The following is a 25276-nucleotide window of genomic DNA, read 5'->3' on the forward strand; positions in this document are numbered from 1 at the left end:
TCAAATGCTTTTTCAAAATCTAAATTTAGGACTACTAGCCGAATATTTCTGTCTCTCGCGTAACAGATGGCGTCTCTAATCAGCACTAGGTTGTCTGTTATCTTTCTTCCGGGCACAGAACAAGCTTGATCCGGGTGAATCACGTCCTCTAAAACAGTTGACATGCGTGTTGCTAAAACTTTGCTAAAAAGTTTATAATCGAAATTTAAAAGTGTTATGGGTCTCCAGTTTTTTAAGTCAGTCCGGTCACCTTTTTTGTGAAGTAAAGAAACTATCCCTATTCTAAAACTGTCTGGAAGTCTGTCGAGGGTCTCAAACTCTTTAAAAACTGTCAAAAGCTCTTGTCCTAAAATGTCCCAAAATGTTAGATAAAACTCCAGGGGAAGTCCATCCACTCCTGGGGACTTCCCCTTTTTAAAACCTCCAAGAGCTTTTTGGGTTTCTAAAATGTTAAAATCTTGGGCTAAAATCTCATTTTGACAGTCGACCCTTTTCTCAACAAAATTTAAAACTTCTTTTACGGTGTCTGAGTGTACCTTTTTAAAACTATATAAAGCCCCATAAAATTTTTCCACATCCTCTAAAATCTCTTTTGTTGTGTTAACCTCCCTATCCCCTGTTTTAACCCTGGTTAACCCCCCACCCCTTGTTATTATTTTCTTAAAAAAATATCTGGTACACTTTTCCCCTTCTTCAATTTCTCTCTCTTTGCTTCTTAAAAGGACCCCTTTACTTTCTATATTGGCTAAAACTGACATTTCCTTTTTTACATCCTGGATTTCATTGTTAAAGTCAAAACCATTATTTAAAAGATTAAAATACCTTTGTAGTCTTTTTTGCAACCCCAACATGCATTTCTTTTCCCTACTCTTCTTTTCTTTCCCTATCTCTCTAAAAAACTGTCTCGTCCGGTCCTTTACCATCTCCCACCACTGTGCACGTGTATCATAAAAGTCTTGGAGGGTCTGCCATTGGCTGAACTGTTCCCTATATTCTAAAATTACATTCTTGTCTTCCAACAGGGAACAGTTCAGCTTCCACAGCCCTCCCCCTACCGTCACACCCATGGGCAGTGAAAGGGTGCAAGACAGCATCATGTGATCAGAGAAAAAAAGGGGGGTTAATGTAGCATCGGTTGGCGGGCAGTCCCTTGTAAACACGTAGTCGATTCGAGAGGCTTTGGTACCATCACCACTGAACCAGGTGAAGCCCTCCTCTCTTTGATGCAAAATTTTAAAACAGTCGACTAAATTAAAATCTCTGACTAAACCCTGCAATAAAACCGACGTTTTGTCCACTCTAAAATCCTCCCCTACCCTTTTCCTGTCTGTTTTAGATAAAACACAATTAAAATCCCCTGCTACCATTAGGGGAGCCCTACCTAGCATGTGGGGTTGCAAGTCTTCTAAAAGCTCATATCTTTCGTTCTTTTCCGTAAAACCATATACATTAAGAACATTAAAATCCCTGTCTAAAAAGGTCAGATTTACTAAAAGTGCCCGGCCTTGCCTCACCACAGTGCTGCCCTTCACCAAGATGTTAGGATTATTAATTAAAACCGCAACTCCGTCGTTTTTGTTAAAATTTGATCCGCTCCATATGGAGGCTCCTGCGGACCATAGCTCTTCCATTTTTGTGTACCTAGTTAAAAAGGGCAGAGAACACTCTTGTAATAAAAACAAATCTGACTTAAAAGATTTTAAAAAGGACAAAATACTCTGTGCTCTAATGGTGGACCTCACACTTCTGACATTGATAGTAGAGATGGTGAGGGCCATGAGCAGTAGGGTTAAAAAGGTATGAGGCATTTAAAACAGAAGACAAGAAAAAGACTACAAAAATATGATTAAAATCATGTTACATCTTGTAGCATTTGTCTTTCCTTTTCCCCAGATGAGCTGAGGTCTGGAGGGCAAATGCCTGTCGCTTCAGAGGCCACAGAGGGAACCTCTTGTGGCTCCTTTGGCGATGATGCTGTTAGCTTAATGTGCAAAAAGGAAACCTCATTTGGGGACTCTAGGGGCCACATGCGCTCCAGATCTACCGAATCGGAACTATCGAGCTGACTGATAAGAACAGATACTACACTTGATCTTAGCCAAAAGGCCGAGAAGCGATGCTGCTAAGACGCAGCAGGGAGGAAGCCGGACACGGCGATGCCCATCTCGGCTTTGGTAAGTTTTGGGAGACCTAAAAACGCTGGGGGATGGTACCCTGATAGCACACATACATCTAGGAGACGTCTATTTGACATATGAATTTACATCTGCAAGATGTAGTTTTAAGGCTGTTTGCTCATCTGCAATACGTCTATTGGACGTCTCCTTTTAGCAGTGTTTGGAAGGTTACTTTGGAAATGTAATAGGTTACAGATTACAAGTTACCCTGTTTAAAATGTTATAGTAGTATAACTTTTTCAATTACTTTATTAAAGTAATGTAACTAATTACTTTTGAGTACTTTTAGATTACTTTTCTAAATTTGTGAAAATGAAATAATAATAAATAAAAACATATACATCAACTCAAATACAGTTATCTAATAAGCATGTGTCATTCCTGTATAATAAACTCCTGAAACATTGGTGTTTTTTTAAACTGCTGTCTCTTTGTATATGATATGATAGGTAAAATGCATGACGTGACACAGAGCAGTTCTAGAAATGATGTTTATGTGCTCATGTACTCCTATATTGAGGCGGCAGAGGCTGACAACACTGCAAGCTTCAGTAGGCCTATTTGTATTAAATGAAACTGCATGTTTTTGCCATTAATTTACAGGAAGGGCGGACTGGGAAAAACAAAAAATTCTGTTAAAATTCTGGAAATTATTAGGGCGTATGTCTCAGAACAGTCAGTGCAATTTGGGAAAGAAATCAGTGAAATCTGTATGTGGATGTGTGTAAATATTCAAATGTAATTGCCTTTGTAATCGTTAAAAATTTCATAAGTAACTTTAATTTAATTACTAATTTTTTCTTCGTAACTGTAACTAATTACAGTTACATTCATTTTGTAATTAAATTACGTAATGCTGTTACATGTAACTAGTTACTCCCCAACACTGCCTTTTAGATGTCAGATAGATGTCAATTAGATGTCTTTTAGATGTTTATGATTTAGAAGGTATATAAAACTGACATCTGAAAGGCGTATGTCAGACGTTTGTAGATGGCAGATGCTTTCCAGATCAACATTTCTTTAACAGACATCTTGCAGACGTAAGTGTGCTATCTGGGTAGTACCCTCCCCTGTCTACAACGTCACCGGGCCTCGTCCCGATCGGCCTGACGGAAAGTACGGCATGGCTCGTAACTCCCAAACGGTTGGTCGCAGAGCCACGTGCCTTATGTCACCGGAATCCTTGGCTCGAGCCGAACGAGACGCAGGTCTCAGATTGGCCCGTCGCTCTGACGAAATTTTCGGGTATTTTGTCGAAAACCTTCTTTTGCAACCTGGCGCCAGGTATTTGGCCCAGTCCCACCCAAATCAGCACAGAAAGCTTCTCTGGAGTCTGAGTGTCAATAATCATCCAAAAATAGAGGAAATTTCCATTCACCTTGGCGAGGGGACCTCAAAACGTGCTAAGGTGGCGTGTCCGAGGTGGCTCGAATGGCTATAACTCCAGGAAGGAGTGAGATCCCTTCACCCAAATCGGCACACCTGTGCAGGGGCTCAGTCCGAGGCCAGGTGAAAAGGGACGCGGCGACAGGCCACTAGGTGGCGCCGTAAGCTGAAAAATAGGGAAAATGTAATGTAAATGGACAATCAAACAAAGATGAAAACACCTGCAACACTGCGGGATGGTAGTACCCTCCCCTGTCTGCAACGTCACCGGGCCTTGTCCCGATCGGCCTGACGGTGGAACTGCAGCGACGGAAAGTACGGCATGGCTCGTAACTCCCAAACGGTTGGTCGCAGAGCCACGTGCCTTATGTCACCGGAATCCTTGGCTCGAGCCGAACGAGACGCAGGTCTCAGATTGGCCCGTCGCTCTGACGAAATTTTCGGGTATTTTGGATTTTGTCGAAAACCTTCTTTTGCAACCTGGCGCCAGGTATTTGGCCCAGTCCCACCCAAATCAGCACAGAAAGCTTCTCTGGAGTCTGACTGTCAATAATCATCCAAAAAAATAGGAAATTTCCATTCACCTTGGCGAGGGGACCTCAAAGCGTGCTAAGGTGGCGTGTCCGAGGTGGCTCGAATGGCTATAACTCCAGGAAGGAGTGAGATCCCTTCACCCAAATCGGCACACCTGTGCAGGGGCTCAGTCCGAGGCCAGGTGAAAAAGGGCGCGGCGACAGGCCACTAGGTGTCGCTGTAAGCGACAACAAAATTAATACGAATCGAAAAAAAGGACAACCAAACAACATGGAGACAGTTACAGCTAGGCTGCAGTCAGTCCAATCTACTTTCAAAGTAAGGTCTGCGCTATGTTCGAACTAAACTACCCACCAGGGTCCGATTTTTCAAGAGCGCAAGTGACTTTGTTTCACAGGCGCACAACACATATCTCGCATGTGACAGAACTCCCCATTCTGAAAGGAAAATAAATAAAAAACTGTAAAAACCTCTTCTGCTTTGTTTCACCAACAATTTCAGGGGAGAGCGCGAACGCAGTCCCCCACTACCATAAATTATGCAGTCGAGATTCCCGCATTTGGGGAATTCGCAGGGGTCAGCATGGCCGGAGTGCAATGGACAAGCCTCGCCCTGGGTGAACCGCCTTCTTGATCATGGTGTCTCCCCTGCCAGGTAAGTATGAAGGCCCAGGCGGTCAGCCAGAGGTCTGATTTGCATCTCTACCATCCTCACCAACGGTTAGCCCTCCGCCCCCCCTCCGGGAAAGGAAGGACGGGTGCCTTCCGTTACTGGCCTGGAAACTGCCAAGCTCATGGGCCGGTGCTTCCCAACGCCAGTTTTAGATGACTCTCTTTAAACAAACACACCTGATTCGATGCGTCACCTCGTCTGTGAAAGACTTCAAGACCTCAGGTGGGTGCATCGTTAGTGGAAGAGTCCAAGACCCCAGGTGGACACATCAGGAAAAAAGTTTGCAATAAACCACAGCATCTGCAATGGCAGCTCTCATTCCTTGTTCTGCTATTCGACACAATAAATGGCAATCCCCAAAAAGGGAAAGCACACCGTTCCTGGAGACACTGCAATACCAGGCCGATGCATGGAGTGGACGGAGCAAGCCCCGGCTCCAGCTCCGTGATCTAAAAATCCATTTAATATGTAGTCCCCGGATGGGGGACGTATCAGATATTAAACTGATAAGAACAGATACTACACTTGATCTTAGCCAAAAGGCCGAGAAGCGATGCTGCTAAGACGCAGCAGGGAGGAAGCCGGACACGGCGATGCCCATCTCGGCTTTGGTAAGTTTTGGGAGACCTAAAAACGCTGGGGGATGGTACCCTGATAGCACACATACATCTAGGAGACGTCTATTTGACATATGAATTTACATCTGCAAGATGTAGTTTTAAGGCTGTTTGCTCATCTGCAATACGTCTATTGGACGTCTCCTTTTAGCAGTGTTTGGAAGGTTACTTTGGAAATGTAATAGGTTACAGATTACAAGTTACCCTGTTTAAAATGTTATAGTAGTATAACTTTTTCAATTACTTTATTAAAGTAATGTAACTAATTACTTTTGAGTACTTTTAGATTACTTTTCTAAATTTGTGAAAATGAAATAATAATAAATAAAAACATATACATCAACTCAAATACAGTTATCTAATAAGCATGTGTCATTCCTGTATAATAAACTCCTGAAACATTGGTGTTTTTTTAAACTGCTGTCTCTTTGTATATGATATGATAGGTAAAATGCATGACGTGACACAGAGCAGTTCTAGAAATGATGTTTATGTGCTCATGTACTCCTATATTGAGGCGGCAGAGGCTGACAACACTGCAAGCTTCAGTAGGCCTATTTGTATTAAATGAAACTGCATGTTTTTGCCATTAATTTACAGGAAGGGCGGACTGGGAAAAACAAAAAATTCTGTTAAAATTCTGGAAATTATTAGGGCGTATGTCTCAGAACAGTCAGTGCAATTTGGGAAAGAAATCAGTGAAATCTGTATGTGGATGTGTGTAAATATTCAAATGTAATTGCCTTTGTAATCGTTAAAAATTTCATAAGTAACTTTAATTTAATTACTAATTTTTTCTTCGTAACTGTAACTAATTACAGTTACATTCATTTTGTAATTAAATTACGTAATGCTGTTACATGTAACTAGTTACTCCCCAACACTGCCTTTTAGATGTCAGATAGATGTCAATTAGATGTCTTTTAGATGTTTATGATTTAGAAGGTATATAAAACTGACATCTGAAAGGCGTATGTCAGACGTTTGTAGATGGCAGATGCTTTCCAGATCAACATTTCTTTAACAGACATCTTGCAGACGTAAGTGTGCTATCTGGGTAGTACCCTCCCCTGTCTACAACGTCACCGGGCCTCGTCCCGATCGGCCTGACGGAAAGTACGGCATGGCTCGTAACTCCCAAACGGTTGGTCGCAGAGCCACGTGCCTTATGTCACCGGAATCCTTGGCTCGAGCCGAACGAGACGCAGGTCTCAGATTGGCCCGTCGCTCTGACGAAATTTTCGGGTATTTTGTCGAAAACCTTCTTTTGCAACCTGGCGCCAGGTATTTGGCCCAGTCCCACCCAAATCAGCACAGAAAGCTTCTCTGGAGTCTGAGTGTCAATAATCATCCAAAAATAGAGGAAATTTCCATTCACCTTGGCGAGGGGACCTCAAAACGTGCTAAGGTGGCGTGTCCGAGGTGGCTCGAATGGCTATAACTCCAGGAAGGAGTGAGATCCCTTCACCCAAATCGGCACACCTGTGCAGGGGCTCAGTCCGAGGCCAGGTGAAAAGGGACGCGGCGACAGGCCACTAGGTGGCGCCGTAAGCTGAAAAATAGGGAAAATGTAATGTAAATGGACAATCAAACAAAGATGAAAACACCTGCAACACTGCGGGATGGTAGTACCCTCCCCTGTCTGCAACGTCACCGGGCCTTGTCCCGATCGGCCTGACGGTGGAACTGCAGCGACGGAAAGTACGGCATGGCTCGTAACTCCCAAACGGTTGGTCGCAGAGCCACGTGCCTTATGTCACCGGAATCCTTGGCTCGAGCCGAACGAGACGCAGGTCTCAGATTGGCCCGTCGCTCTGACGAAATTTTCGGGTATTTTGGATTTTGTCGAAAACCTTCTTTTGCAACCTGGCGCCAGGTATTTGGCCCAGTCCCACCCAAATCAGCACAGAAAGCTTCTCTGGAGTCTGACTGTCAATAATCATCCAAAAAAATAGGAAATTTCCATTCACCTTGGCGAGGGGACCTCAAAGCGTGCTAAGGTGGCGTGTCCGAGGTGGCTCGAATGGCTATAACTCCAGGAAGGAGTGAGATCCCTTCACCCAAATCGGCACACCTGTGCAGGGGCTCAGTCCGAGGCCAGGTGAAAAAGGGCGCGGCGACAGGCCACTAGGTGTCGCTGTAAGCGACAACAAAATTAATACGAATCGAAAAAAAGGACAACCAAACAACATGGAGACAGTTACAGCTAGGCTGCAGTCAGTCCAATCTACTTTCAAAGTAAGGTCTGCGCTATGTTCGAACTAAACTACCCACCAGGGTCCGATTTTTCAAGAGCGCAAGTGACTTTGTTTCACAGGCGCACAACACATATCTCGCATGTGACAGAACTCCCCATTCTGAAAGGAAAATAAATAAAAAACTGTAAAAACCTCTTCTGCTTTGTTTCACCAACAATTTCAGGGGAGAGCGCGAACGCAGTCCCCCACTACCATAAATTATGCAGTCGAGATTCCCGCATTTGGGGAATTCGCAGGGGTCAGCATGGCCGGAGTGCAATGGACAAGCCTCGCCCTGGGTGAACCGCCTTCTTGATCATGGTGTCTCCCCTGCCAGGTAAGTATGAAGGCCCAGGCGGTCAGCCAGAGGTCTGATTTGCATCTCTACCATCCTCACCAACGGTTAGCCCTCCGCCCCCCCTCCGGGAAAGGAAGGACGGGTGCCTTCCGTTACTGGCCTGGAAACTGCCAAGCTCATGGGCCGGTGCTTCCCAACGCCAGTTTTAGATGACTCTCTTTAAACAAACACACCTGATTCGATGCGTCACCTCGTCTGTGAAAGACTTCAAGACCTCAGGTGGGTGCATCGTTAGTGGAAGAGTCCAAGACCCCAGGTGGACACATCAGGAAAAAAGTTTGCAATAAACCACAGCATCTGCAATGGCAGCTCTCATTCCTTGTTCTGCTATTCGACACAATAAATGGCAATCCCCAAAAAGGGAAAGCACACCGTTCCTGGAGACACTGCAATACCAGGCCGATGCATGGAGTGGACGGAGCAAGCCCCGGCTCCAGCTCCGTGATCTAAAAATCCATTTAATATGTAGTCCCCGGATGGGGGACGTATCAGATATTAAACTGATAAGAACAGATACTACACTTGATCTTAGCCAAAAGGCCGAGAAGCGATGCTGCTAAGACGCAGCAGGGAGGAAGCCGGACACGGCGATGCCCATCTCGGCTTTGGTAAGTTTTGGGAGACCTAAAAACGCTGGGGGATGGTACCCTGATAGCACACATACATCTAGGAGACGTCTATTTGACATATGAATTTACATCTGCAAGATGTAGTTTTAAGGCTGTTTGCTCATCTGCAATACGTCTATTGGACGTCTCCTTTTAGCAGTGTTTGGAAGGTTACTTTGGAAATGTAATAGGTTACAGATTACAAGTTACCCTGTTTAAAATGTTATAGTAGTATAACTTTTTCAATTACTTTATTAAAGTAATGTAACTAATTACTTTTGAGTACTTTTAGATTACTTTTCTAAATTTGTGAAAATGAAATAATAATAAATAAAAACATATACATCAACTCAAATACAGTTATCTAATAAGCATGTGTCATTCCTGTATAATAAACTCCTGAAACATTGGTGTTTTTTTAAACTGCTGTCTCTTTGTATATGATATGATAGGTAAAATGCATGACGTGACACAGAGCAGTTCTAGAAATGATGTTTATGTGCTCATGTACTCCTATATTGAGGCGGCAGAGGCTGACAACACTGCAAGCTTCAGTAGGCCTATTTGTATTAAATGAAACTGCATGTTTTTGCCATTAATTTACAGGAAGGGCGGACTGGGAAAAACAAAAAATTCTGTTAAAATTCTGGAAATTATTAGGGCGTATGTCTCAGAACAGTCAGTGCAATTTGGGAAAGAAATCAGTGAAATCTGTATGTGGATGTGTGTAAATATTCAAATGTAATTGCCTTTGTAATCGTTAAAAATTTCATAAGTAACTTTAATTTAATTACTAATTTTTTCTTCGTAACTGTAACTAATTACAGTTACATTCATTTTGTAATTAAATTACGTAATGCTGTTACATGTAACTAGTTACTCCCCAACACTGCCTTTTAGATGTCAGATAGATGTCAATTAGATGTCTTTTAGATGTTTATGATTTAGAAGGTATATAAAACTGACATCTGAAAGGCGTATGTCAGACGTTTGTAGATGGCAGATGCTTTCCAGATCAACATTTCTTTAACAGACATCTTGCAGACGTAAGTGTGCTATCTGGGTAGTACCCTCCCCTGTCTACAACGTCACCGGGCCTCGTCCCGATCGGCCTGACGGAAAGTACGGCATGGCTCGTAACTCCCAAACGGTTGGTCGCAGAGCCACGTGCCTTATGTCACCGGAATCCTTGGCTCGAGCCGAACGAGACGCAGGTCTCAGATTGGCCCGTCGCTCTGACGAAATTTTCGGGTATTTTGTCGAAAACCTTCTTTTGCAACCTGGCGCCAGGTATTTGGCCCAGTCCCACCCAAATCAGCACAGAAAGCTTCTCTGGAGTCTGAGTGTCAATAATCATCCAAAAATAGAGGAAATTTCCATTCACCTTGGCGAGGGGACCTCAAAACGTGCTAAGGTGGCGTGTCCGAGGTGGCTCGAATGGCTATAACTCCAGGAAGGAGTGAGATCCCTTCACCCAAATCGGCACACCTGTGCAGGGGCTCAGTCCGAGGCCAGGTGAAAAGGGACGCGGCGACAGGCCACTAGGTGGCGCCGTAAGCTGAAAAATAGGGAAAATGTAATGTAAATGGACAATCAAACAAAGATGAAAACACCTGCAACACTGCGGGATGGTAGTACCCTCCCCTGTCTGCAACGTCACCGGGCCTTGTCCCGATCGGCCTGACGGTGGAACTGCAGCGACGGAAAGTACGGCATGGCTCGTAACTCCCAAACGGTTGGTCGCAGAGCCACGTGCCTTATGTCACCGGAATCCTTGGCTCGAGCCGAACGAGACGCAGGTCTCAGATTGGCCCGTCGCTCTGACGAAATTTTCGGGTATTTTGGATTTTGTCGAAAACCTTCTTTTGCAACCTGGCGCCAGGTATTTGGCCCAGTCCCACCCAAATCAGCACAGAAAGCTTCTCTGGAGTCTGACTGTCAATAATCATCCAAAAAAATAGGAAATTTCCATTCACCTTGGCGAGGGGACCTCAAAGCGTGCTAAGGTGGCGTGTCCGAGGTGGCTCGAATGGCTATAACTCCAGGAAGGAGTGAGATCCCTTCACCCAAATCGGCACACCTGTGCAGGGGCTCAGTCCGAGGCCAGGTGAAAAAGGGCGCGGCGACAGGCCACTAGGTGTCGCTGTAAGCGACAACAAAATTAATACGAATCGAAAAAAAGGACAACCAAACAACATGGAGACAGTTACAGCTAGGCTGCAGTCAGTCCAATCTACTTTCAAAGTAAGGTCTGCGCTATGTTCGAACTAAACTACCCACCAGGGTCCGATTTTTCAAGAGCGCAAGTGACTTTGTTTCACAGGCGCACAACACATATCTCGCATGTGACAGAACTCCCCATTCTGAAAGGAAAATAAATAAAAAACTGTAAAAACCTCTTCTGCTTTGTTTCACCAACAATTTCAGGGGAGAGCGCGAACGCAGTCCCCCACTACCATAAATTATGCAGTCGAGATTCCCGCATTTGGGGAATTCGCAGGGGTCAGCATGGCCGGAGTGCAATGGACAAGCCTCGCCCTGGGTGAACCGCCTTCTTGATCATGGTGTCTCCCCTGCCAGGTAAGTATGAAGGCCCAGGCGGTCAGCCAGAGGTCTGATTTGCATCTCTACCATCCTCACCAACGGTTAGCCCTCCGCCCCCCCTCCGGGAAAGGAAGGACGGGTGCCTTCCGTTACTGGCCTGGAAACTGCCAAGCTCATGGGCCGGTGCTTCCCAACGCCAGTTTTAGATGACTCTCTTTAAACAAACACACCTGATTCGATGCGTCACCTCGTCTGTGAAAGACTTCAAGACCTCAGGTGGGTGCATCGTTAGTGGAAGAGTCCAAGACCCCAGGTGGACACATCAGGAAAAAAGTTTGCAATAAACCACAGCATCTGCAATGGCAGCTCTCATTCCTTGTTCTGCTATTCGACACAATAAATGGCAATCCCCAAAAAGGGAAAGCACACCGTTCCTGGAGACACTGCAATACCAGGCCGATGCATGGAGTGGACGGAGCAAGCCCCGGCTCCAGCTCCGTGATCTAAAAATCCATTTAATATGTAGTCCCCGGATGGGGGACGTATCAGATATTAAACTGATAAGAACAGATACTACACTTGATCTTAGCCAAAAGGCCGAGAAGCGATGCTGCTAAGACGCAGCAGGGAGGAAGCCGGACACGGCGATGCCCATCTCGGCTTTGGTAAGTTTTGGGAGACCTAAAAACGCTGGGGGATGGTACCCTGATAGCACACATACATCTAGGAGACGTCTATTTGACATATGAATTTACATCTGCAAGATGTAGTTTTAAGGCTGTTTGCTCATCTGCAATACGTCTATTGGACGTCTCCTTTTAGCAGTGTTTGGAAGGTTACTTTGGAAATGTAATAGGTTACAGATTACAAGTTACCCTGTTTAAAATGTTATAGTAGTATAACTTTTTCAATTACTTTATTAAAGTAATGTAACTAATTACTTTTGAGTACTTTTAGATTACTTTTCTAAATTTGTGAAAATGAAATAATAATAAATAAAAACATATACATCAACTCAAATACAGTTATCTAATAAGCATGTGTCATTCCTGTATAATAAACTCCTGAAACATTGGTGTTTTTTTAAACTGCTGTCTCTTTGTATATGATATGATAGGTAAAATGCATGACGTGACACAGAGCAGTTCTAGAAATGATGTTTATGTGCTCATGTACTCCTATATTGAGGCGGCAGAGGCTGACAACACTGCAAGCTTCAGTAGGCCTATTTGTATTAAATGAAACTGCATGTTTTTGCCATTAATTTACAGGAAGGGCGGACTGGGAAAAACAAAAAATTCTGTTAAAATTCTGGAAATTATTAGGGCGTATGTCTCAGAACAGTCAGTGCAATTTGGGAAAGAAATCAGTGAAATCTGTATGTGGATGTGTGTAAATATTCAAATGTAATTGCCTTTGTAATCGTTAAAAATTTCATAAGTAACTTTAATTTAATTACTAATTTTTTCTTCGTAACTGTAACTAATTACAGTTACATTCATTTTGTAATTAAATTACGTAATGCTGTTACATGTAACTAGTTACTCCCCAACACTGCCTTTTAGATGTCAGATAGATGTCAATTAGATGTCTTTTAGATGTTTATGATTTAGAAGGTATATAAAACTGACATCTGAAAGGCGTATGTCAGACGTTTGTAGATGGCAGATGCTTTCCAGATCAACATTTCTTTAACAGACATCTTGCAGACGTAAGTGTGCTATCTGGGTAGTACCCTCCCCTGTCTACAACGTCACCGGGCCTCGTCCCGATCGGCCTGACGGAAAGTACGGCATGGCTCGTAACTCCCAAACGGTTGGTCGCAGAGCCACGTGCCTTATGTCACCGGAATCCTTGGCTCGAGCCGAACGAGACGCAGGTCTCAGATTGGCCCGTCGCTCTGACGAAATTTTCGGGTATTTTGGATTTTGTCGAAAACCTTCTTTTGCAACCTGGCGCCAGGTATTTGGCCCAGTCCCACCCAAATCAGCACAGAAAGCTTCTCTGGAGTCTGAGTGTCAATAATCATCCAAAAATAGAGGAAATTTCCATTCACCTTGGCGAGGGGACCTCAAAACGTGCTAAGGTGGCGTGTCCGAGGTGGCTCGAATGGCTATAACTCCAGGAAGGAGTGAGATCCCTTCACCCAAATCGGCACACCTGTGCAGGGGCTCAGTCCGAGGCCAGGTGAAAAGGGACGCGGCGACAGGCCACTAGGTGGCGCCGTAAGCTGAAAAATAGGGAAAATGTAATGTAAATGGACAATCAAACAAAGATGAAAACACCTGCAACACTGCGGGATGGTAGTACCCTCCCCTGTCTGCAACGTCACCGGGCCTTGTCCCGATCGGCCTGACGGTGGAACTGCAGCGACGGAAAGTACGGCATGGCTCGTAACTCCCAAACGGTTGGTCGCAGAGCCACGTGCCTTATGTCACCGGAATCCTTGGCTCGAGCCGAACGAGACGCAGGTCTCAGATTGGCCCGTCGCTCTGACGAAATTTTCGGGTATTTTGGATTTTGTCGAAAACCTTCTTTTGCAACCTGGCGCCAGGTATTTGGCCCAGTCCCACCCAAATCAGCACAGAAAGCTTCTCTGGAGTCTGACTGTCAATAATCATCCAAAAAAATAGGAAATTTCCATTCACCTTGGCGAGGGGACCTCAAAGCGTGCTAAGGTGGCGTGTCCGAGGTGGCTCGAATGGCTATAACTCCAGGAAGGAGTGAGATCCCTTCACCCAAATCGGCACACCTGTGCAGGGGCTCAGTCCGAGGCCAGGTGAAAAAGGGCGCGGCGACAGGCCACTAGGTGTCGCTGTAAGCGACAACAAAATTAATACGAATCGAAAAAAAGGACAACCAAACAACATGGAGACAGTTACAGCTAGGCTGCAGTCAGTCCAATCTACTTTCAAAGTAAGGTCTGCGCTATGTTCGAACTAAACTACCCACCAGGGTCCGATTTTTCAAGAGCGCAAGTGACTTTGTTTCACAGGCGCACAACACATATCTCGCATGTGACAGAACTCCCCATTCTGAAAGGAAAATAAATAAAAAACTGTAAAAACCTCTTCTGCTTTGTTTCACCAACAATTTCAGGGGAGAGCGCGAACGCAGTCCCCCACTACCATAAATTATGCAGTCGAGATTCCCGCATTTGGGGAATTCGCAGGGGTCAGCATGGCCGGAGTGCAATGGACAAGCCTCGCCCTGGGTGAACCGCCTTCTTGATCATGGTGTCTCCCCTGCCAGGTAAGTATGAAGGCCCAGGCGGTCAGCCAGAGGTCTGATTTGCATCTCTACCATCCTCACCAACGGTTAGCCCTCCGCCCCCCCTCCGGGAAAGGAAGGACGGGTGCCTTCCGTTACTGGCCTGGAAACTGCCAAGCTCATGGGCCGGTGCTTCCCAACGCCAGTTTTAGATGACTCTCTTTAAACAAACACACCTGATTCGATGCGTCACCTCGTCTGTGAAAGACTTCAAGACCTCAGGTGGGTGCATCGTTAGTGGAAGAGTCCAAGACCCCAGGTGGACACATCAGGAAAAAAGTTTGCAATAAACCACAGCATCTGCAATGGCAGCTCTCATTCCTTGTTCTGCTATTCGACACAATAAATGGCAATCCCCAAAAAGGGAAAGCACACCGTTCCTGGAGACACTGCAATACCAGGCCGATGCATGGAGTGGACGGAGCAAGCCCCGGCTCCAGCTCCGTGATCTAAAAATCCATTTAATATGTAGTCCCCGGATGGGGGACGTATCAGATATTAAACTGATAAGAACAGATACTACACTTGATCTTAGCCAAAAGGCCGAGAAGCGATGCTGCTAAGACGCAGCAGGGAGGAAGCCGGACACGGCGATGCCCATCTCGGCTTTGGTAAGTTTTGGGAGACCTAAAAACGCTGGGGGATGGTACCCTGATAGCACACATACATCTAGGAGACGTCTATTTGACATATGAATTTACATCTGCAAGATGTAGTTTTAAGGCTGTTTGCTCATCTGCAATACGTCTATTGGACGTCTCCTTTTAGCAGTGTTTGGAAGGTTACTTTGGAAATGTAATAGGTTACAGATTACAAGTTACCCTGTTTAAAATGTTATAGTAGTATAACTTTTTCAATTACTTTATTAAAGTAATGTAACTAATTACTTTTGAGTACTTTTAGATTACTTTTCTAAATTTGTGAAAATGAAATAATAATAAATAAAAACATATACATCAACTCAAATACAGTTATCTAATAAGCATGTGTCATTCCTGTATAATAAACTCCTGAAACATTGGTGTTTTTTTAAACTGCTGTCTCTTTGTATATGATATGATAGGTAAAATGCATGACGTGACACAGAGCAGTTCTAGAAATGATGTTTATGTGCTCATGTACTCCTATATTGAGGCGGCAGAGGCTGACAACACTGCAAGCTTCAGTAGGCCTATTTGTATTAAATGAAACTGCATGTTTTTGCCATTAATTTACAGGAAGGGCGGACTGGGAAAAACAAAAAATTCTGTTAAAATTCTGGAAATTATTAGGGCGTATGTCTCAGAACAGTCAGTGCAATTTGGGAAAGAAATCAGTGAAATCTGTATGTGGATGTGTGTAAATATTCAAATGTAATTGCCTTTGTAATCGTTAAAAATTTCATAAGTAACTTTAATTTAATTACTAATTTTTTCTTCGTAACTGTAACTAATTACAGTTACATTCATTTTGTAATTAAATTACGTAATGCTGTTACATGTAACTAGTTACTCCCCAACACTGCCTTTTAGATGTCAGATAGATGTCAATTAGATGTCTTTTAGATGTTTATGATTTAGAAGGTATATAAAACTGACATCTGAAAGGCGTATGTCAGACGTTTGTAGATGGCAGATGCTTTCCAGATCAACATTTCTTTAACAGACATCTTGCAGACGTAAGTGTGCTATCTGGGTAGTACCCTCCCCTGTCTACAACGTCACCGGGCCTCGTCCCGATCGGCCTGACGGAAAGTACGGCATGGCTCGTAACTCCCAAACGGTTGGTCGCAGAGCCACGTGCCTTATGTCACCGGAATCCTTGGCTCGAGCCGAACGAGACGCAGGTCTCAGATTGGCCCGTCGCTCTGACGAAATTTTCGGGTATTTTGGATTTTGTCGAAAACCTTCTTTTGCAACCTGGCGCCAGGTATTTGGCCCAGTCCCACCCAAATCAGCACAGAAAGCTTCTCTGGAGTCTGAGTGTCAATAATCATCCAAAAATAGAGGAAATTTCCATTCACCTTGGCGAGGGGACCTCAAAACGTGCTAAGGTGGCCTGTCCGAGGTGGCTCGAATGGCTATAACTCCAGGAAGGAGTGAGATCCCTTCACCCAAATCGGCACACCTGTGCAGGGGCTCAGTCCGAGGCCAGGTGAAAAGGGACGCGGCGACAGGCCACTAGGTGGCGCCGTAAGCTGAAAAATAGGGAAAATGTAATGTAAATGGACAATCAAACAAAGATGAAAACACCTGCAACACTGCGGGATGGTAGTACCCTCCCCTGTCTGCAACGTCACCGGGCCTTGTCCCGATCGGCCTGACGGTGGAACTGCAGCGACGGAAAGTACGGCATCGCTCGTAACTCCCAAACGGTTGGTCGCAGAGCCACGTGCCTTATGTCACCGGAATCCTTGGCTCGAGCCGAACGAGACGCAGGTCTCAGATTGGCCCGTCGCTCTGACGAAATTTTCGGGTATTTTGGATTTTGTCGAAAACCTTCTTTTGCAACCTGGCGCCAGGTATTTGGCCCAGTCCCACCCAAATCAGCACAGAAAGCTTCTCTGGAGTCTGAGTGTCAATAATCATCCAAAAATAGAGGAAATTTCCATTCACCTTGGCGAGGGGACCTCAAAACGTGCTAAGGTGGCCTGTCCGAGGTGGCTCGAATGGCTATAACTCCAGGAAGGAGTGAGATCCCTTCACCCAAATCGGCACACCTGTGCAGGGGCTCAGTCCGAGGCCAGGTGAAAAGGGACGCGGCGACAGGCCACTAGGTGGCGCCGTAAGCTGAAAAATAGGGAAAATGTAATGTAAATGGACAATCAAACAAAGATGAAAACACCTGCAACACTGCGGGATGGTAGTACCCTCCCCTGTCTGCAACGTCACCGGGCCTTGTCCCGATCGGCCTGACGGTGGAACTGCAGCGACGGAAAGTACGGCATCGCTCGTAACTCCCAAACGGTTGGTCGCAGAGCCACGTGCCTTATGTCACCGGAATCCTTGGCTCGAGCCGAACGAGACGCAGGTCTCAGATTGGCCCGTCGCTCTGACGAAATTTTCGGGTATTTTGGATTTTGTCGAAAACCTTCTTTTGCAACCTGGCGCCAGGTATTTGGCCCAGTCCCACCCAAATCAGCACAGAAAGCTTCTCTGGAGTCTGAGTGTCAATAATCATCCAAAAATAGAGGAAATTTCCATTCACCTTGGCGAGGGGACCTCAAAACGTGCTAAGGTGGCGTGTCCGAGGTGGCTCGAATGGCTATAACTCCAGGAAGGAGTGAGATCCCTTCACCCAAATCGGCACACCTGTGCAGGGGCTCAGTCCGAGGCCAGGTGAAAAGGGACGCGGCGACAGGCCACTAGGTGGCGCCGTAAGCTGAAAAATAGGGAAAATGTAATGTAAATGGACAATCAAACAAAGATGAAAACACCTGCAACACTGCGGGATGGTAGTACCCTCCCCTGTCTGCAACGTCACCGGGCCTTGTCCCGATCGGCCTGACGGTGGAACTGCAGCGACGGAAAGTACGGCATCGCTCGTAACTCCCAAATGGTTGGTCGCAGAGCCACGTGCCTTATGTCACCGGAATCCTTGGCTCGAGCCGAACGAGACGCAGGTCTCAGATTGGCCCGTCGCTCTGACGAAATTTTCGGGTATTTTGGATTTTGTCGAAAACCTTCTTTTGCAACCTGGCGCCAGGTATTTGGCCCAGTCCCACCCAAATCAGCACAGAAAGCTTCTCTGGAGTCTGACTGTCAATAATCATCCAAAAAAATAGGAAATTTCCATTCACCTTGGCGAGGGGACCTCAAAGCGTGCTAAGGTGGCGTGTCCGAGGTGGCTCGAATGGCTATAACTCCAGGAAGGAGTGAGATCCCTTCACCCAAATCGGCACACCTGTGCAGGGGCTCAGTCCGAGGCCAGGTGAAAAAGGGCGCGGCGACAGGCCACTAGGTGTCGCTGTAAGCGACAACAAAATTAATACGAATCGAAAAAAAGGACAACCAAACAACATGGAGACAGTTACAGCTAGGCTGCAGTCAGTCCAATCTACTTTCAAAGTAAGGTCTGCGCTATGTTCGAACTAAACTACCCACCAGGGTCCGATTTTTCAAGAGCGCAAGTGACTTTGTTTCACAGGCGCACAACACATATCTCGCATGTGACAGAACTCCCCATTCTGAAAGGAAAATAAATAAAAAACTGTAAAAACCTCTTCTGCTTTGTTTCACCAACAATTTCAGGGGAGAGCGCGAACGCAGTCCCCCACTACCATAAATTATGCAGTCGAGATTCCCGCATTTGGGGAATTCGCAGGGGTCAGCATGGCCGGAGTGCAATGGACAAGCCTCGCCCTGGGTGAACCGCCTTCTTGATCATGGTGTCTCCCCTGCCAGGTAAGTATGAAGGCCCAGGCGGTCAGCCAGAGGTCTGATTTGCATCTCTACCATCCTCACCAACGGTTAGCCCTCCGCCCCCCCTCCGGGAAAGGAAGGACGGGTGCCTTCCGTTACTGGCCTGGAAACTGCCAAGCTCATGGGCCGGTGCTTCCCAACGCCAGTTTTAGATGACTCTCTTTAAACAAACACACCTGATTCGATGCGTCACCTCGTCTGTGAAAGACTTCAAGACCTCAGGTGGGTGCATCGTTAGTGGAAGAGTCCAAGACCCCAGGTGGACACATCAGGAAAAAAGTTTGCAATAAACCACAGCATCTGCAATGGCAGCTCTCATTCCTTGTTCTGCTATTCGACACAATAAATGGCAATCCCCAAAAAGGGAAAGCACACCGTTCCTGGAGACACTGCAATACCAGGCCGATGCATGGAGTGGACGGAGCAAGCCCCGGCTCCAGCTCCGTGATCTAAAAATCCATTTAATATGTAGTCCCCGGATGGGGGACGTATCAGATATTAAACTGATAAGAACAGATTTTTTTTTTTTTCTTTCGAAAAAGTTTTATTGTCACCATTTACATTTTTTCCATTTGCATTTTTTCTTTTTCACACACCATTTTCTTTTTAATCACACATTAAAACAAGCAATATAATAAATACACATGGTAAAATGAAATAAACAATCATTTTTAAAAAGCATTTGATTAAAATCACAGTGTTTTGCTTGTTTTTAAAAGTCCATTATTGAGGTGTGTTTAAAAGGTGCGGTCAGTTCCAAAGTAAAACACAAATTTTAAAAAAAGCAAACAAGCCTCGTATATATGTTAATAAAAACTCTTTCATAATAAAACAATAAAAAACACCAATTTAAAAATCATCTGTTGTGCAAGACCGGGAGTGAGTCCTTATCAAGTGGGTCATCACCCCACTCTCCAGAACAGGGACATGAGATGCTACTTTATGGACTCAGCGGAGATCCCCTCTCCTCCGGCCCGCTGGCCCGCTGTTCCCGTAGCCAGAGTGGTGAGGGTGCATCTACGGGCGGCCAGGGTCGGTGCCTGCCGGGACCCTCTCCGTGCGACCCCGGCCCCCCCGTCCGAATATCGTCATCCGGTACCCCTGCAGCATTGATGTTACCTTTAGCTCGCATGCATGGAGGGTTACCGTAACGCGCTTCCCCACCAGCAGGTTTCTGGTGGCCCAGATGGCATCCTTGATGACGTTGAGGGTGAGCCAGAGCGAGGTAAATTTCTGTGCCGTCAAGTCCTTCAAGCCCCGGCCCACCCCAAGGATGGCGAGCTGGTACCCGAACTGGGCCCCACCCGCTGGTAGGCACGGGAAATACAGGGGGCCGGTCTTGGCCCACAGGTCCCGCGCAGTGCTGCACTCCCAGAGCAGGTGGTGGACGGTCTCCGGGGAATTGCAGCCGGACCGCGGGCAGATGGGGTTTTTGGCCATGCCTCTGGAGTGCATAACCGCCCTGACCGGGAGGATCTCATGAGCCACCATCCACGATAAGTCCTTGTGCCTGTTCTGGAGAGCGGGGTGAGCCGCGTTCCGCCAAACCTGTTTGGCCTCACTTGGTGTGAGGCCCGGAACTGGACTCACCGGTTCCCGGTCCTGCACAACAGAGATGAGAGACTTGTGTTGAGTTAAAATGGTGACATCTTCACTCTCTAAAAGGTATTTCTTTAAAAACTTTTTTATAAAACTGTACTCTTTGGGCAAGTTAAAAGACACTGGGGTTTTCAAGTCCACTGGTAAAATTTTCAGTGTTCGTAGGTAAGACCCCATCCAGAATCGCGCCATTGCAGCCGTCTTGTTTTCTTTGGATGGGGTCGTGGCATAACTAATGTGCAGGGCGGTGAAGCGGCTGCCTAAAAACAGGTGGGGGTCTGGGAGGCCTTTTCCACCGTTCTCCGGCCTTTTCTTGATGGTCTCCCTCTTCAGGCGCTCCCACTTGGACCCCCACAGGAAGTAAAACACCGCCCTCTCCAGTTTCCCCAGGAACCACCGAGGGGGGCTAAAAACAGAACAGACAAGTAAAATCAGAGGTAAAATCACAGATTTAAAAATTAAAACCTTGCCTTCCATCGTCATCTGTCTTAGTCCCCAAAACCCCAGTCTTTTCCTAACTTTCCCTAACAAGTCAGTCCAGTTTTCCCGTCCACCCCCGTCTTTATCAAATTTAACGCCTAAAATCTTAAAATCGTTGTCTTTAAAAACCAAATCAAGTCCTCCTGTGTCCACGTCTCCCCACGGCCCGAAGAGCTGGGCCTCGGACTTGTTTCTATTGAGTTTGGCGCCCGAGGCCCGACCGTACCAGTCAGTCAAGTCCAGTGCTCTTCGTATTGATAAAACGTCTGTGGCTAAAAGAGTTACGTCATCCATATATAAAACACAGGTCGCCGTCAGTCCCCCCGTCCCAGGAACGTCCAGTCCTTTGATCCATTTGTCCCTTCTCAAGATCTGTGCCAGTGGCTCGATGCAAGCCACATACAGAAGAGGAGATAAAGGACATCCCTGACGGACACCACTGTGTATGTCCACAGCTTTGGAAAGATGCCCATTTATTAGAATTTTGCTGACTATTCCCTTGTACAGCAGTCCCACCCAGGCTATAAACCTCTTTGGAAGCCCCATTTTCTCCAGAACCTGGAAGAGGTACTGGTGCGAGACTCGATCAAATGCTTTTTCAAAATCTAAATTTAGGACTACTAGCCGAATATTTCTGTCTCTCGCGTAACAGATGGCGTCTCTAATCAGCACTAGGTTGTCTGTTATCTTTCTTCCGGGCACAGCACAAGCTTGATCCGGGTGGATCACGTCCTCTAAAACAGTCGACATGCGTGTTGCTAAAATCTTACTAAAAAGTTTACAATCAAAATTTAAAAGCGTGATTGGTCGCCAGTTTTTCAAGTCAGTCTTGTCTCCTTTCTTATATAATAATGAAACTATCCCTACTCTAAAGCTGTCAGGAAGTCTGTCAAGAGTCTCAAATTCTTTAAAAACGGTCAACAGTTCGTGTGCTAAAATGTCCCAGAAAGTCAGATAAAATTCAAAGGGAAGTCCGTCAATGCCAGGGGACTTCCCTTTTTTAAAATGTTTTAAAGCTTTCTGAATTTCTAAAACTGTAAAATCCTGGGATAAAAGCACATCTGGGCTCTTTACCTTTTTATTTAAAAAGGTTAAAACTTCCTCTAAAACCCCATTATGAGCCTCTTTTGCACTATATAAATTATTATAAAAGTTTTCAGTTTCATTTAAAATCTCTTTTGTGCCGCTTGCTTCCCTCCCGGTAAAAGTCTTCAAAGCAGAGATTGACCCACCCCGTGTAATAATTTTTTTAAAAAAGTATCTTGTGCATTTCTCCCCTTCTTCTATTTCTCTTTCTTTACATCTTAAAATAACACCCCTACTCTGAACTTCGAATAAAACTGACATTTCTTTCTTGACTTCTTTTATCTCTTCTGTAAAATCCAATCCACTGTTTAAAAGGTTAAAATATCTCTGCAGTCTTTTTTGCAGCCCCATCATGTGTCTTCTTTCCCTGTTCTTTTTCCTTTTCCCTATATTTCTAAAAAACTGTCTTGTCCGGTCCTTAACCACTTCCCACCACTGTGCACGTGTATCATAAAAGTCTTGGAGGGTCTGCCATTGGCTGAACTGCTCCCTATACTCTCTAACCACTTCTTCATCCTCTAATAGGGAACAGTTCAGCTTCCACAGCCCTCCTCCTACCGTCACACCCATGGAAAGTGAAAGGGTGCAAGACAGTATCATGTGATCAGAAAAAAAGGGAGGGGTCAATGTTGCATCGGTTGGCGGGCAGTCCCTTGTAAAAACATAGTCAATTCGAGAGGCTCTGGTGCCATCACCACTGAACCAGGTGAAGCCCTCCTCTCTTTGATGCAGTTGTTTAAAACAGTCAACTAACTTAAAATCCTTGACTAAATTTTGCAATAAAACCGATGTCTTATCGACCTTAAAATCTTCTCCTACTCTCTTCCTATCTGTTTTGGATAAAACACAGTTAAAATCCCCTGCTACTATTAGGGGAGCCCTGCCTAACATGTGGGGCTGCAGGTCTTCTAAAAGCTCATATCTGTCATTTTTTTCTGTAAAACCATACACATTAAGAACCTTAAAATCCCTCCCTAAAAAAGTCAGGTTTGCTAAAAGAGCCCGCCCTTCCCTCACCACAGTGCTATCCTTCACCGTGATGTTTGAATTGTTGATTAAAATAGCGACACCGTCATTTTTGTTGAAGTTGGAGCCACTCCATATTGAGGGCCCCATGGTCCACATCTCCTCCAACTTTCTGTAACTATTTAAAAAGGGCAGAGCACACTCTTGCAGTAAAAACAAGTCTGACTTAAAACACTTTAAAAAGGATAAAATGCTCTGTGCTCGTAAGGTGGACCTCACACTTCTTACATTAATGGTAGAGATAGTGAGGGCCATGAGCAGTATGGTTAAAACAGTATGAGACATTTAAACAGAAGACAAAAAGACTACAAAAATATACTTAAAATCATGTTTTATCTTGTTTCACCTGCCCTTCCTTTCTCACAGATGAACTGGGTCCTGGAGAGCAGGTGCTCGACGCCTCGGGTGCTACAGAGAAATCCTCTTGTAACTCCCTAGGCGACGATGTTCTTAGCTTGATGTGCAAAAAAGATACCTCATTTGGGGACTCTAGGGGCCACATGCGTTCTTGATCTTCCAAATCGGAACTATCAAGCCGCTGTGCTGCCCTAGCTTTTTTCTCCTCGGTTTCCACCAGAGGAGATCCCGCAGGTCTTTTTTGCACTTGAGCATTTGGGAGTGAACACTCAAATTCACTCCCACTGGATTCCTGTACCAACTCTGACACCGTTTGTAGGGAGGAGCTTGTTTCTCCCTCGGTCACTTCTCCTTTCGTGCCTTTTTCCATTTCAATATCTGACTCCGCCCCTATGGCCGCCCCACTTCCTCCTTCCTGCCCAATCCCTGAGGCTGGCTGGGAATTTGAAATTCCCGCCAAAACCTCAGGGACCGCCTCCTCTTTCCTTTCTTCGTTTGTTTGGTGCCAATGTGGGGCGGCCATTTTGAGCTTGTTGGCAAAACTTTTAGGGCAATCTCTGTAGAGGTGGTTTGAATCTCCACAAAGATTGCACCGCCTGCCATTGGTACACTGTTCAAACCCGTGACCAATTTCTTTGCACTTCCCACAAACTAATTCTTGGCATACATCGGCTAAGTGACCAAATTTCCCACATTTCCGACATAACTTAGGCATACCCTGGTAATGAATGTAGCCTCTGTTCTCTCCAAGCACAATCATGGAGGGCAGATGTTTCAGGCCCTGGTAGCCCCCAGCGTCCTCCCATTGTTTAATGGGGATTCGCCAGGAGCATGTCCAGATACCATCTTCATCTAGCACCTTGACTGGCTGGCCTCGAACAGTGCAAAATCTACCCAGCCACACACATATATCTTCACCAGTCACAGTTTCATTGAACATTCTGACAATCACAGTTTTAAGTGTGTTGTCAGAAAGTTTCTCCACCATAAACATAGAGAACTGGGATTTAACAGATTCAAACCTTTGCCAAAACTCACTTAGCAGGGAAGCAGTCTTAAAACTTAAGTCAAAACCTTTGTTCAGAGGCAGAGTCATCAAACAATTCAGGTCTTCAGGCTTAAAATGTAAGGTCTTTTGAACAAGCTTTCTGGAAAAGTCCATGCGGGACATACCCAGAAGCTTTCCATTGACCTCCTTGAATATAAAACGCACGCTGTGGTGCCTCCGCATGCCGGCACGAGCAGCCGACATGGTGGAGGCACCACCAGCACGCAGCGGCTAAAACAAACAATAAATTAACTAAATAAATTAGATAAAACCTTCTTACCTTAAAAACAAGTTGATTCTCCGCAAAGCGAGTCGTCTCCAATTAAAAGCCGCTTGTCAATTTACCTCTTGGAGGATAGAGGACTCGTGCCACAAGCCACACACGAGCCTAAAGGTCCACCTAGAGGCGATCGCTGTCTCAACCGTCCGACCAGACCACGTGATCTTAGCCAAAAGGCCGAGAAGCGATCCTGCTAAGACGCAGCAGGGAGGAAGCCGGACACGGCGATGCCCATCTCGGCTTTGGTAAGTTTTGGGAGACCTAAAAACGCTGGGGGATGGTACCCTGATAGCACACATACATCTAGGAGACGTCTATTTGACATATGAATTTACATCTGCAAGATGTAGTTTTAAGGCTGTTTGCTCATCTGCAATACGTCTATTGGACGTCTCCTTTTAGCAGTGTTTGGAAGGTTACTTTGGAAATGTAATAGGTTACAGATTACAAGTTACCCTGTTTAAAATGTTATAGTAGTATAACTTTTTCAATTACTTTATTAAAGTAATGTAACTAATTACTTTTGAGTACTTTTAGATTACTTTTCTAAATTTGTGAAAATGAAATAATAATAAATAAAAACATATACATCAA

General features: G+C 45.4%; 2 protein-coding genes, 10 non-coding genes and 1 pseudogene across 26 annotated transcripts in view; all 13 read right to left on the reverse strand.

Annotated features, from left to right (window-relative positions):
- Positions 1 to 25276, reverse strand: part of LOC127944872 (uncharacterized) — a 352827-nt gene that overhangs the window by 79934 nt on the left and 247617 nt on the right. For 4 of the 15 annotated variants that reach the window (XM_052541250.1, XM_052541237.1, XM_052541226.1 and 1 more), the window contains one exon: positions 19663 to 20811. The exons of 7 other annotated variants lie outside the window; for them this stretch is intronic. In XM_052541250.1, coding sequence (XP_052397210.1) covers positions 19824 to 20597 — 774 coding nt within the window. In that variant the 5' untranslated portion in view covers positions 20598 to 20811 and the 3' untranslated portion in view covers positions 19663 to 19823. Of the gene's footprint in view, positions 1 to 19662; positions 20812 to 22988; positions 23116 to 24682; positions 24871 to 25276 lie in introns of those variants that run through there. 4 more of the 15 variants (XM_052541242.1, XM_052541227.1, XM_052541251.1 and 1 more) reach the window with 4 other exon arrangements.
- LOC127944298 (uncharacterized) overlaps positions 1 to 25276 on the reverse strand; it is a 170237-nt gene that overhangs the window by 45939 nt on the left and 99022 nt on the right. The window contains exon 2 of the mRNA XM_052540185.1: positions 1510 to 1641. Within this exon, the coding sequence (XP_052396145.1) occupies positions 1510 to 1631 (122 nt within the window). The 5' untranslated portion in view covers positions 1632 to 1641. The remainder of the gene's footprint in view (positions 1 to 1509; positions 1642 to 25276) is intronic.
- On the reverse strand, positions 2028 to 2118 carry LOC127945663 (uncharacterized; annotated as a pseudogene).
- Positions 4599 to 4762, reverse strand: LOC127945205 (U1 spliceosomal RNA). Its single transcript, XR_008150552.1, has one exon. It is a non-coding gene; the product is annotated as a U1 spliceosomal RNA (small nuclear RNA).
- Positions 5137 to 5327, reverse strand: LOC127945452 (U2 spliceosomal RNA). The gene has a single exon (XR_008150784.1). It is a non-coding gene; the product is annotated as a U2 spliceosomal RNA (small nuclear RNA).
- Positions 7808 to 7971, reverse strand: LOC127945206 (U1 spliceosomal RNA). The gene has a single exon (XR_008150553.1). It is a non-coding gene; the product is annotated as a U1 spliceosomal RNA (small nuclear RNA).
- LOC127945453 (U2 spliceosomal RNA) lies at positions 8346 to 8536 on the reverse strand. Its single transcript, XR_008150785.1, has one exon. It is a non-coding gene; the product is annotated as a U2 spliceosomal RNA (small nuclear RNA).
- Positions 11017 to 11180, reverse strand: LOC127945207 (U1 spliceosomal RNA). Its single transcript, XR_008150554.1, has one exon. It is a non-coding gene; the product is annotated as a U1 spliceosomal RNA (small nuclear RNA).
- Positions 11555 to 11745, reverse strand: LOC127945454 (U2 spliceosomal RNA). The gene has a single exon (XR_008150786.1). It is a non-coding gene; the product is annotated as a U2 spliceosomal RNA (small nuclear RNA).
- Positions 14233 to 14396, reverse strand: LOC127945209 (U1 spliceosomal RNA). Its single transcript, XR_008150556.1, has one exon. It is a non-coding gene; the product is annotated as a U1 spliceosomal RNA (small nuclear RNA).
- LOC127945455 (U2 spliceosomal RNA) lies at positions 14771 to 14961 on the reverse strand. Its single transcript, XR_008150787.1, has one exon. It is a non-coding gene; the product is annotated as a U2 spliceosomal RNA (small nuclear RNA).
- Positions 18633 to 18796, reverse strand: LOC127945210 (U1 spliceosomal RNA). Its single transcript, XR_008150557.1, has one exon. It is a non-coding gene; the product is annotated as a U1 spliceosomal RNA (small nuclear RNA).
- Positions 19171 to 19352, reverse strand: LOC127945581 (U2 spliceosomal RNA). Its single transcript, XR_008150897.1, has one exon. It is a non-coding gene; the product is annotated as a U2 spliceosomal RNA (small nuclear RNA).

Source organism: Carassius gibelio, chromosome A23, assembly GCF_023724105.1.
Source record: "Carassius gibelio isolate Cgi1373 ecotype wild population from Czech Republic chromosome A23, carGib1.2-hapl.c, whole genome shotgun sequence".
In the NCBI taxonomy this organism is placed as follows: domain Eukaryota; kingdom Metazoa; phylum Chordata; class Actinopteri; order Cypriniformes; family Cyprinidae; genus Carassius; species Carassius gibelio.